The 13,187-nt window shown below is 35.3% G+C and overlaps 1 protein-coding gene across 1 annotated transcript in view; it reads right to left on the reverse strand.

The window, feature by feature from the left end:
• Positions 1-254: 254 nt before the first annotated feature.
• The window catches only part of LOC140161214 (type-1 angiotensin II receptor-associated protein-like), a 51,919-nt gene continuing 38,986 nt past the window's right edge, over positions 255-13,187 (reverse strand). Inside the window, exons 2-6 of the mRNA XM_072184666.1 lie at positions 10,673-10,707; positions 9,251-9,362; positions 7,721-7,802; positions 6,609-6,654; positions 255-5,853 (exon numbers count right to left, since the gene is read on the reverse strand). Coding sequence (XP_072040767.1) covers positions 5,637-5,853; positions 6,609-6,654; positions 7,721-7,802; positions 9,251-9,362; positions 10,673-10,707 — 492 coding nt within the window. The 3' untranslated portion in view covers positions 255-5,636. The remainder of the gene's footprint in view (positions 5,854-6,608; positions 6,655-7,720; positions 7,803-9,250; positions 9,363-10,672; positions 10,708-13,187) is intronic.

Below are 13,187 nucleotides of genomic sequence, written 5' to 3' on the forward strand. Positions count from 1 at the left end.
TATCACACGGAGAGGGTGATAGTAAAAATGATAAATGGTAATCAACCAATGAACTGTCTAGAATTTATGTATGAGTGATATAATTGACCTTATTCTATATATCGAGTGTATAAGAAAGCAGACAACATAGAGAATTCAAAGTCTTGATACCTCTGGTAAGATATCACAAAACAATTCTCAAAATAAGCTATATTGATATTAATCTGCGATGTTATAAGGCTCACCTATACTGATCATACTATTATACTTCCAAGTACATTTTACAATGATGCTTTTATCTCATGGGATATCCTGTCCAGTAAGCCTTTAATGACTGGCACATAAAAAATGCTTTAAATGGTGGCCATTTTGATGCATTTTTTCATGCTGATTCCAAATATGGTCATGAAAATTTACAATTCCAAAATGTTTGAATATGTAAAGAAAATTTGGAAATTGTGGTGTGTGTTCAAAGGGTTAAGGGATTTGATATAATTTGACTTTATTTTCTATATGATTGATCAATAACCTTACTCGGTAACTAATTCTATCTTAATCATGATTCACATTGTCCAATATATCTCTAATACAATCATAAATACATAATTCATATGTATAATAACATTGTTTTATTGCTTCACATGTTTAGAGTATTTCCACTACAAAATACAAAAAACAATTGGGTTATTCCAGTTGAAATCCATACACCCCTATGGAAGACATAACCTTAATCTCCCACACACAAGGTGTAGATTTCAAATGGAGTCACCCATTCAAGTAACCCCATTTGAAATTTGCCACCTGCAAGGAAGACCAAGGTGATGTCTTCCAGATTGCAACCAGAACTGCCCATTGTTTCTCTAGTACTACTAGTACATGTAAAGTGACCAAACATCATCAATAACAAGTGACAAAATCTGACTCAATGCACCATGAAAACTAATTTATCACAACATTGAAGTCTGTCAATAACTGACCATTCACATCAAACTCATGTTTATAAAAACATGTGGCAATCAAGTTGTAGCATGTCCAGTTTTTTTTAATTTTAAGACACAGCTTTGACAATTGAAAATATCAATGTCTCAATTGCCAACAGACAAATCAATGTAAGTGTCAAATTCTAGCCCTGTTTCCATTATCTATTTTCTCAATTTGTTCAGAGCTTTAGAATTGACTGTGTAGTCAGTGCTTATACATTAGATCCAAGTATTATATCCAATAAAGTCACCCATTATGTCACAAATCTTTACTTTTGTTACTACAAAATACTTGCAGTTTTCATTAGTGTACCACCATCAGTGAAAAAACCAAATATCACTAAATTATTAACATATCTTTTAAACTTTAGTTTCGCTTCCTATGTTTCAAATTTTCTCTATAATATGAACAATAACATCTACGTTCATCAATCAACACCAAGCACTTTTTACACACTGCATAGCAGGAATTTTCACAAAATGTCTATTTTCACCCTGTAGCAGGAAATTCAAGTGAAAACATGGAACCCTGCACAAATATTGTGTTTTGAACTTGAGGAACCTGCAACATCAAGACTGGGAAAATGTCTTTTCAGAGTAAAAATCATGACAAATATGCAAAAATAACCTACTATTTACTGTGTCCACCATATACTTTCTATATATATCTGTCTTATTATATAATGAGCTGCTCAATTTTCTCTGCAATGCTTCCCTTCCCATTCATAATATTCAAATTACAAATTATACAGACATATTTCTCTTTACATTTAACCCTAATATCCTACCACAAAAATTGACATTTTCACAAGGCTCACGAAACATGGAAGCCTACAACCATTGTTTATTTCCTGAATATTCATATTTCAACACATTTATACATCATCAGTACTGCATGGGTTAACATCATAAAATTATTTCTTATTGGTAATATCTAATTTACATATTTATGTGTCAATGTGCTATTCCATTTGAAAGCCATACATTCTGTATGGAAAACATGACCTTAATCTCCCACACATTACAGACATAGTCCGAGTGTGAAGATTAAGGTCATGTCTTCCACAGGGGGTATGGATTCCAACTGGAATAGCACAATCTTCAAGATTCTTTACACTGGTTATGTACACTACTAATATCTAAATATAGTTTTAATAATACATTTTTTCTGATCTAAAGGGCAAGAAAATAAAGAACATAGTCAATTTCCTCATTAATATGCCTGCTGATTTGTCAACTATAAGAAGTACAAATTGCTGTTTACAGAATCTTGTGTGAGCGAACGTATGCAATACAGTAACCTCAATCTAGGTCTAGCCACCTAAAATTTGTGATTTAATCTGTATTCAGACATTTGGTAAAGGTTTAGGTGGCTAGGCCAGAAATCGGGTTGCTACGTAGGCAATATTGGCCTTTTGATATGATTCAAGCAACACACGTGAGGACATTGCCCGTTAATATCACAGGTCTCACTACAATTCTTTCACATTATTTCACTGGCTTGACGGTTTATACAACATATCTGTTAACTGATGGGCTACATCATGACCCTCAGAAGCCATAGAGGGCAGCATTACAAATTCACTCAAAGTGCACACACAGATGACTTGTTAAGTGTGAAAGGATTGTAGCATGACCTGTAGTTACTGATGAGGTGAGAGCAGTGTTCAGATGGGGCTACATGATATGCAAAACAACTATTATTGTACATCTGTATATGAAGCCACCATTGCAAGCACTTGAAGTCACTACATCAGTACAGTATTTAATAAGATAAAACACAAACCCTAAAACCATAAACCCTTAAAACAAAAGATGTTTTTTGCTGTAGTTGACTACTGCTATTTCAGTAATTAATAGACAACTAGAGGATGAATTGAATACTCCCCTGCATGCAATATAGTTGGCAAAATTGACCCATATGAAGCCATGCAGCAGCACTCACTCACTTATTAAATGGTACATGAAAATGGTCATGCTGAAAGTGCTCTCATGGAGTTATATGAAAGTCACATTGTACCTATACATAATTTATGCATAAAAATCCACATGATGTTGCAAAAGAATTCAAGTTTCTTCCACACAAACCAATATTTGCTCAATGCTGAGAGATAAGGTGCAGAACCACATTGCCTTTTGGGATAATTGCAATTCATCCTCTGTACACGACTAAACCTAACACAAAGCCATGTGAAAAGCAAAATAATCACATGCAAATGTTGCGCAAATGAGTAATTAGTGGTGACAAGAGAAGGAATGACTTAAAATCATTTTCAAAACATACGCTGTAAAAGATAGGTTCACCAACTTTACTTCAAAATATAAGATTTTGTACAGCAAAATAGTATAATATTGATACAGCACCGTCTACACTGCAGTTAGGATAACTTGCAGTTTGTTGATTTTAAGATCAATAAACCAAGTCATCGCAAAGTGAGCATCTTGGCGAAATAAAATTGAGTTGCTATAATATATCAGTCACAAGAAAGTCAGGTTGATATGTAATTTACTGCATTCATATTTCTACAGTTGTCATCTGACAACATCACCACTGATGACATGTAATCAAACTGCACCATACAAATTGACACTGGATGTAACAGTTACTCAATTTTTACCCTTTTTACCACAATTGGATTTTTACATAGAGTTGCTTTATCATATGCAGGTGATAAGACTTCTGGGTGGTTATAACTTTCATTGTGGCTGTACCTACACAGGGTGTGGCCTTATATATTATTTTATTATTGAAAATATTTTGTTTCTTAAAACCTCTCTACTATATTACTTCACCACCACCTTGTATTGACCATAGACTGAGTTCGCTTGAAACGGTAAGCGGTAAGGTTAATAATAAATTGAGTTACAACAAAAGTAATGTGTGAAGATTTGACTTCGAAATAAATAGAAATGCCCTACACATGTCATACTACTCCATAAACCTTAATGCAAGATAGCACAAGGAACTGTATACATAACCTGGTATGTCCGATAACAAGAATTATGTACCACAAAATAACTAGTCATACAATGAATTTGGTACTTCTACAGACATCACTGTGGATCTTTCTGTTTCAAGCTGCTTCAAACATCAGATGCAACTGCATTAACATTTTTAGGCATAAGATATTTAAGCTGTTGATGATTTCAGTCGTATGGAAGCCATCTTGTTGACCTCTGACCTTCTGCTAGCATATGACAAAAGAAACAGTGAAATGTAAAATATGCGGTCTGAAATGACTGAAAAAAATTCAAAACTTGACAATGAAAAGTAAGCACCTTCTTAAAGCTTATATTGAAGCATATGACCATTTCATCAAATTAATAAATACTTTTTAAGTATTTATTAATGCCTCTTTAAAGAAATTATTTTTAATATATAAATTTCATTAATGAAATAAATTTCCATACCACATAAAGTGAAACCAATCATAATATTTAGCAGCAAACTTAATTAGGACAAAATTAGGGTAAAAAATAGTTTATCAGCAGAGCTGAATTTGGTTGAAACAATGCAATATCATTATAAAAATGTAAATTTTATCTTATTTTGGCAAATATCAATATGCTTTTATTTATAATATACATGGCCACCTGAGCCATGAAGTCTTTTATCAAAATAATCCTGTTTTCATTGCTTCAGTTTCACGTCATCATATAACCATATATCCTAGCAAGTCGACACTCTACCTTGTATATATGACCCACAAATACTGTAAATTTCCTAAGCTGCCCCACCAAAACCTTTTATTTTACCAGCATACAGTGAACTCTGTTATCAAGGATTACAACATTGAATCCTCAGTAAAACAGACAAGTTTGCAGAAAATACCACAATCATAAAACTTTGTTAACTCTTCTCAAATCAGTTGTGTTCATTTTGGCAAGGAATGCTCATGCACATCCATAACTGCATTCTCCTTTGGTCTCTTGAATGCAATCTGGGTTAAAGACCAGAACCGGCAGTTTTCCAGACTTGAACTCATAAATTGCAAACAGAGACAATTATATGAATGTAACTACAGACCTGTGTTGAATCTAACTTGACTCTATCATGATTCAGGAGTGACAGGTTAACAAAATTATGATTGACTCTCAACTTTCTGCAAAACTGTTCACTTGTTTTCACAACTTGAATTAATTCTTGTATTATATACAGTAATACACAACTTTCCCTATGTGGTTTGTGCTTCATAACTTAAGGTATCAACGTCTACCTTATCAATCAATCATAAAGAAGTTATACTATGCCCAGCTTTATGTGAGACGTGCATCAAGTAACTTCACATCATTAGCAATGCTTTGGTAATGTGTGCCCATAGCTAGCAGTCATTTCTTTGTGTAGCAAGTTTGATGACACCATCTAGACCAACCAATTTTGAGTGATTTCTGACATTAAGCTGGAAAGAGTATAACCTCATTTCCTCTCTACAAAATTACATAGTAGTGAAAAGCAAACACTTCTTTGGTGTTTAAGTGCCAGAGCACAAGTTTTTAATAAGTTGTTCCATATATGAAAATTTGTACATCTTTAAAATGTAAAAGAAAATTGCCCCAAAAAATCACTACTTTTATAGATGAAACTAAATATTAATTGCTGCTCACAAAACCGCCAGTAGCCCATGTAAGTGAACCTGATTACCCCATAATTTGCATAATTGATTGCAGTCATCATAGTTACTGTGGAATGTATGGTCTATCCAGTGATGATGGTGACTGCGCTGATTCCACCTGTTGGTTGGTGGGGATGGAATGGTCAATATTTTCATATCCTTGTGTTGCGGGTGGCATCCCCGGGAACCCTGGCATGCTGTATTCTCCTCCTCGTTTGCGGAATTCCAGACCTAAAACAACTAAAGTAACTGGCTTCAACAACAGGTTAATAATTGCCATACTGTTCACAGCTAGTCAAGGAAAATTAACAGAATTGTAAACAGACTTGAGTTACTACCTAATTGCTACTACTCTGTGATTACTATAGTTCTGAAATGGCATTTGAATTGTACTGAAAACAATTTCACAACTCTACATTAATTAACCACAGCCTCCTTTATTCTTAGGATTTTCAGTATCAATGCAAACAAATCTTTTTGATTTCTACAACATACAACATTCATTTAGGTTCCATTTATCATGCAACGTTTGCTGCTTAAATTGGTTCTTTTTATACTGAATATTTTATACTTTACATTGCAACTATTATCATTACACATGATATGGTCTGTTTGAGCCGGTGCCACTATTTGAGCCACGGTCCACCTGCACTGGCCAGGCTATGTCTGAGAGAAAATGGCAGGTGTTAATTAAAGCCATACTTTGAAAAAAAAACCCAGATGAGATTATATACTGACAGTTGTAGTCCTACTAATGCATGGCATATTGGATGACCTAATTGGAAAGTTAGCCCATATTTGCAAGACTGACCATACCTTCATGGTGAAATAAATCATGTTGGTTTTTCAAATATCTTAAAAAACCCATACCATAAGTTAACTGAATAGATAATAATAATTGGTATTTATCAAGCCAGGGACAGGGTTTCAAATAATATAGATGTATGACAGTGACATGATCGCTCTATAGTTTTACTAAAAGGCTTTACCCACAACAAACTCCACTTATATACAAGTATTCACAAACAAAGGATACGCTGCACTGAAGCGGAACCTACCGCAGTAATCACTATCTGGACAGCCTGTAATTCAATCAGAAACAACCATGGATTAACAATATGTACAGACTGTGAAACAATTAAGGTACCAGTTATGTTCACCCCTGTATATCCTAACCAAAGACAAATATGTCAAAATTAAAACATGCAGCCAGTAAATGTACCCTTTAGCTCTGATTTAAGACTTCACTTGTTGAAATTGGTTGAGAATTAAAGAAATGATGATCTAAAACCAGAGAAAATAACAAAATCAAATGTTACACTTTCATGTTCTACTCATGGAAGCACAGTTCTCTTGTTTGACAAATCAATAGGGCATGCGATGGAACAAATTGCAACTTCTGAATTTGCATTTTCCTTGGGATATTCAATCATCGCATCTTTATTTACTGAACAATGTTAACAAATGAGGTCTTAAATCCGAGCTAAAAGATGCAGCCAATCTGCTGGTTCTAATAATGACGTATATGTTTTTGTTTAGAATATATTATACAAGGGTAAAAACTAACTGGTACCTTATTTGTTTTGTGGTCTGTATAATTGGTATGTTTTTATTTACATTAAGATCAGTTACCCTTTCCCCCATGACAACACAACCAAATTCCAAATAACAGTATGCCATTGCCATGCACACAATGTTCACCCTAATCTTATTTACCCTTAAAACCCTACCCTAATCCCAACTTTAAATCCAAAACCTAAACTTCACCCTAACTCAAATATATAATGCAACACATTGTGGACCAATCAACAAGCTAATTTGCATTGCCCTCTTAAAGCTCAAAAATTTGGTTGCTGTTGAATATTTTACCACACTGATATTAGAAAATGCAAGTTCCCCATAAATATGACGATAAACCATGATTTTTATGTTTTTTCAGGATTGTTTTGGGAATATACAAGACTTCTGCAGTACGAATTACAAAAGTACAAACATGCTGCAAATTTTATACCAAAAATATGGAAAAAAAGAAAAAAATTGCTCTAGCTTTTCCAATTTTTGGGACAGATGAAAAAGAGCAATACAACTTTTTTGTTGTTGTCCAATGTAACTTTTGCTTCATGACTTTTCATCCCCAATAATACTTACCTACACCTTTTTTGCCATCATCATAGTAAACTCCAAGCAAAATTATATCCATAAGAATGCTTACAGCGTGGAAGACCACAAACTGAAACAAACACACAGAAAAGAACTTGCATCAGATTTTTTAGAAAGCTAAACTAGGCATTAACTACAGTTATCTAAAAGGTAATGTCGATGAGTTGGCACCAAGATTTTTATTAACCTCTCACTAAAGCTTTGTAAATCCTAGTTTGAAGGCACATGTGCTAGTAACTTGTGGTAAGTCATTCCAAATCCCTGCAGAGTATGGGAGAATGATCTTCATTTGGAGAGCAAGTTGTGCCTTGGAATATTCATGAAATTCAGTGTTGCCATTTACAGAAAAATAGAGGGTAAATAGCAACACACACACTAAAGTATTTTGTTGTAAACCTTTAACAAGAGCATACTTCTTCAAGGTTAAGAAGGCACCTCCAAAGTGTAGTACATGTATGTGCTTTATGCTTTTTATGCATTGTGAACATTGTGGACGTACACTCTCCTCAAAGGTGACAGCAATTTACCATAATCAACATAATTTGCTAGGCTGGTGTTCATTTCAGGTGTGTACCCAGCAACAACAAAGCATGGGTATCACCGCTATTTCTTTATTATGGTTTATCGCCAGCAAAAATTATTGCGATATATCAAACACTGGAACAGCATGTTAAACATTGCATATATCAAACAGGTTGGAGGTGCACTGATTTCAAATGTAGGTTGTAAGATTCTGTCCCCATGCCTGTACATAGGGCAGAAATAGAAAGCACAGCCACATTCAGAATTGTGTTCATATCACATAACAATATGACATATGGGTGCCATATTTTCATGTAATTGAGTATCGTACCATTAGTACACTAACCTTTGAATCTGGAGTTACTGTAGCCGCACAGAATTAGAAAAGGAGAACCAGGACTCCCTATACCACCACATACAATCGCGCCATCAACTATGGGGAGAAAATTGAGAGGTATTCGGGTCCTTGACGATGGTGCGCGGGGTCGAATGAAAACAATCCTGCGTCTTATCAGAAGCATCTTGGTACTCACATGCAGGTTGCATCAAGTGCATCTCTCAAATGCACCCATCATCCATGTCGCGTTTGCATGACAACGACTGCCTTGAGTGCATTCCGAGGGAAACCGAATACCCCTAATTTTTGCTCCATGCCTGTATCAAAATGGCGGTCGTTTCTCCTTCTGTAATTGTGTGTGTAGCCCATAGTCCTGTCATTAGAATGATTATGTTATATAGACTGTATCAAAATGATTGTTCTCTATTGATATACCCGTTTTTGGAATGCCTGCCTCCTTCACACTCACCATTGGGTCATTTTTGAAAATAGCAGACTTTTCAATATGATATGAAGTACAAGTCTGGTAATTTCAAGTAGATCCCATGATACATTTGGAAGGGGCAAAACCGGACCAGCATGGACGAAGAATAATCATTTGGATACGTGTAACAATATGACATATGGGTGGCATTATTTTATGTAATTAAGTATCTTACCATTAGTACACTATCTTTGGAATCTGGAGTTGCTATAGCCCATAGTCCTGTCAATAAGATGATTGTGTTCATATAACAGTATACTGGTTGTAGAAAAGGGTGCATGTATGCACTGTATCAGAAAGACATGATGGAAAAGAAAAAGAACATGTTGTTGAAATGTTTGAGCAATTATATCTTTAATTATTAGAAATCATCATTTCATAACTACAGTAGAGGTAAATGTCAAATGGCATACCACATTAACAGCCTAAAATGACAGTTGAAATGGTTTGGCCATGATATCAGTATGCCTAACCACTGTCTCGTCTCCCTCTCCAAGCCTTCACTGTCCCTAGTCCCCCAAGGTGACTGCCTACCAGATGGAGAGATCAAGTACAACACAATATAGGGATGCTGCTGCAGGATGCTGAATACTTGTGGAGGAGGATGACTGGGAAGCAGAAGGGCCAACGGAACCAAGTCAAGCCAATTTCACACAACAAACCAGTTAAAGGTAGGAACCTGATTGACAGCTTCATAGCTTCATCGCCCACTTTACCCCATCAAAATGCACATTTTGGTATCAGGTGAAAGCTCATATTTTCTCATTAACATATTGAAATTCAGGCGTTCCAAATGAATATACTTCTGAAGAAATCATCAAGAAACTCTCAAATTGGTCTCGACCGTGGTATACTATACCATGTTTGAGACTAATTAGACAGTTTTTTGATGACACCTTCGGAAATACACCGAGTTGGAACTTCAATGGTACTGAGAAAACTAGTGTCTTTCATTTGACATCCATATATTACATGATCATGATATCATTAATAAAAACACTGTAGACTGCCAATTTCATGCTGTATAAATGTCAGTAATTCCACAAGGAATTAGTCACATGCACATCAGACACACCAAATTACATTCTGAACACAAACAAGGAATGTCCTGATATCAAATAATTTAGATTTTTTTTTAATTTGTGATATAATACAAATTTTATGACAAATTATTAAAAATTGAATGATATGTGCTTTAAAGTATATTTTGCTGGGATGAAAAGCTGACCATCAATTGAAAATTTTAACCTTTCGTATTAAAGATATACTTAAAGTTTCCCCAAAAGACATAAAATGTTTAGGTCTTTTATGAAATTTCACAAACAGAATTTTGACAAAGTGTACCAAGTGTTCCAAGTACTTTTTTTCCCCAAGATTGTAGCTATATACTGAGAGCTGGTCTCTATTTTTATCCCTTGAAAAAGAAAGGTTTTGTCTTTTCAAAATGTCTGTTTTTAAAACTTTGTGTTATTCGCCCATTGGTTAGATTGTCCCTGTTTTAACAAACATTACAGATATGCCAAAAAATAACCAGATTCATTGAAAAAGAAATTTTTGGCTTAAAATGTTAAAACTATTGCTTGATTAATATACTTACAAGACTGTGAGCACAAAGTGCACAGACACCACAATCTGAAAGAAACAAACAATAAGAATGCAATTAGGAATGTTTAACATCGCAAAGGATATGACAAAAGTACCAACTGGCTTGATTTAAAACACATGAGTATGTTAGTGATCAAGTCTTATGCAATAGTATAACATGATTAGAAACCAAACATATGTAATGTGTTTAGATGGTAGCCTACTTTTGAAAGTAACTTACTTATGACCTAGCAATTCAATTATGCTACATATGAGTGTGTGTCTATACAGGACTTGCTTATTGCAAGTTACTCTGTAAGTCTTGTTCACACAGGCCCTCCTGCTTGCTTGCAACGGCAGGTCGGAAGTAGCATATTACAAGCAAGATATCTTGCATGTAGAAATCATTACAAGTAAGCTTCCAAGTAGCTACTTATGAGTGTATCTTCAGTCTTGGGCACTGTGTGAAATTTACTTTTGAAAGCAGTTACTGATGAATTACAATCGTCTGAACAAGTCTTATTGCTACTATCGGATTGCAATGTACTATACTCCGTCCTTTCTCTGATTGAGATGCAGTGACCTTCACAATCTGTTATATCTTTACAAGGGTGTTACATGCATACAATTCTTTTTGAATGTTCACCGATGATGTAGTTGTTGATGCAGTTTCATGTTGGAACTTTGGTATTACCCATAGGGAGAAAGCGATTGGGAACCCCACACACTCTTGGTAACATGCGCTCCCGGGAGGGGGTCACTCCCATTGTGGCCTGTATACCATCCGCAATAATCAACTTTTGAAAAGTACCCTAAACAAGGATTTAACCCTTGGATAAAACGATACCCTAAACAGGTAACACGTGCCTGTTTTCACATCCTTAACAGGGACTTTATTCCTTGCATCAAATGTCTACCCTAAATTTCATTTCCGCGTAATAGCAATTGCAATTTTGCTACCCTTTTTTCTAATTTTCCGTGTTTTTGATACCCTAAACAAGATACGCACATATCGTGCCTACCCACGAAAAACTACCCTTTTTACGCATTTTTATTATCGCGGATGGTGTACAGGTCAGAATGGGAGTGAACCCCCCAGGCATGCACTCGCTCCTCGTTTCGCTCGCTATTCAAGGGACGTTGCGGTTTGCAAATAGGGCTTGTGCCCCCTCACTAGGACTTGTGCCCCTTCAATCTCGCTATGCTCGCTATTTGAAGGATGTCACAGTTTGCAAATAGGGCTCAATCCGGCTCATGGCCCCAATTGCCAATAATTTTTGATAAAAAATAATTATTACATAGCTCTTACATAATTTGTAATGTGTTTGTTCATTGACAAATAATGCCTGTTCCAAAAAATGCCCAAATCTGAATTTTTATGCATATTATATTACAAATAGTATGTTGTTGTTCTTGATTAAATCAGTGGTTGTCCCTTTAAGGCAGTCAACAGGATGTAATAGAAAGTCATGTGGACAAGCAACCATCTGGATTCTATACAATCATTATTTAGCATTGTGGTCTAAGGTTACAAATATACAAGTATCAGAATACACAATGTGTATGTGATAATAAGCTGTAATAAATGCACTACTGCCACTACATCATCTGCACATGTATGTATAAATTTGTAATGCACATTTCAGTATGTACATTTATAGACATTCATTTACATAACACATGTATTTCAAGCTATTATACAAGCTAGAATATGATATCCCAGATCATGTGCTGATTAACATATGACCCCAATTCAGATTTTTGGTGGGCATATGTAGATATTTTGCTGTTCGAAAGAATTTCATAGTATGATGAGTGGCATAATTTGCCAGAGAAGACCTCCCAAACATCAAGATCCTTTGACAACATTGATGTAAATCAGCACTGTGTGCATTTTAGACATTCACTTTTTGTTTTCAACAAATTGACTGTAATCTTGACAGTTTCAATTTAACAAGTCAGGGGTGTTTTTTTTTCAGTCCATATATTTTCCAACTTTTTTTGCACCCAACTGGATGTGCATTTAATAGTCAGGGCAATAGGTCAATGCAAGAGGGTACAAATGCAGGCATGCAAAGAAAAAATCAACCCCTGGGTGGGGGGATGTGAGTGGTTTAACTACAATGTATGCCCAAAATAGGCCCATGTTTCATGTTTTGGGCATAAACTGGGGGGTTGGGAGACTTGAGCCACCAAAGCCAAACCCTTGGCATGCACCTGTTATGGGTTCCAAAGCCCCCTGTTATCATTAGTGCCCAATAGCTGGTGTGTGCCCGGAAAGAGGGGCTGCCAGCAAAAGTAAAGATGGGTCTGTCAATTACTTCTGTAGTATCATTAGACTATGCCACAGTCGATTTTTGATAAATAAAAATGTTATTAATCATGATGAACGCATTCAGTGGAACTCGAAATTATACTGATATTTAGTAGGCCTACATCAAAATACTAGTATAAAATGGTTATGAAAAAGTTTAGGCTATATAATTATATTTGTGACAGTAAAAGTAAAGTATAGGCCCACGTGAGGC

This window comes from Amphiura filiformis, chromosome 9 (assembly GCF_039555335.1).
Source record: "Amphiura filiformis chromosome 9, Afil_fr2py, whole genome shotgun sequence".
Taxonomy (NCBI): Eukaryota; Metazoa; Echinodermata; class Ophiuroidea; order Amphilepidida; family Amphiuridae; genus Amphiura; species Amphiura filiformis.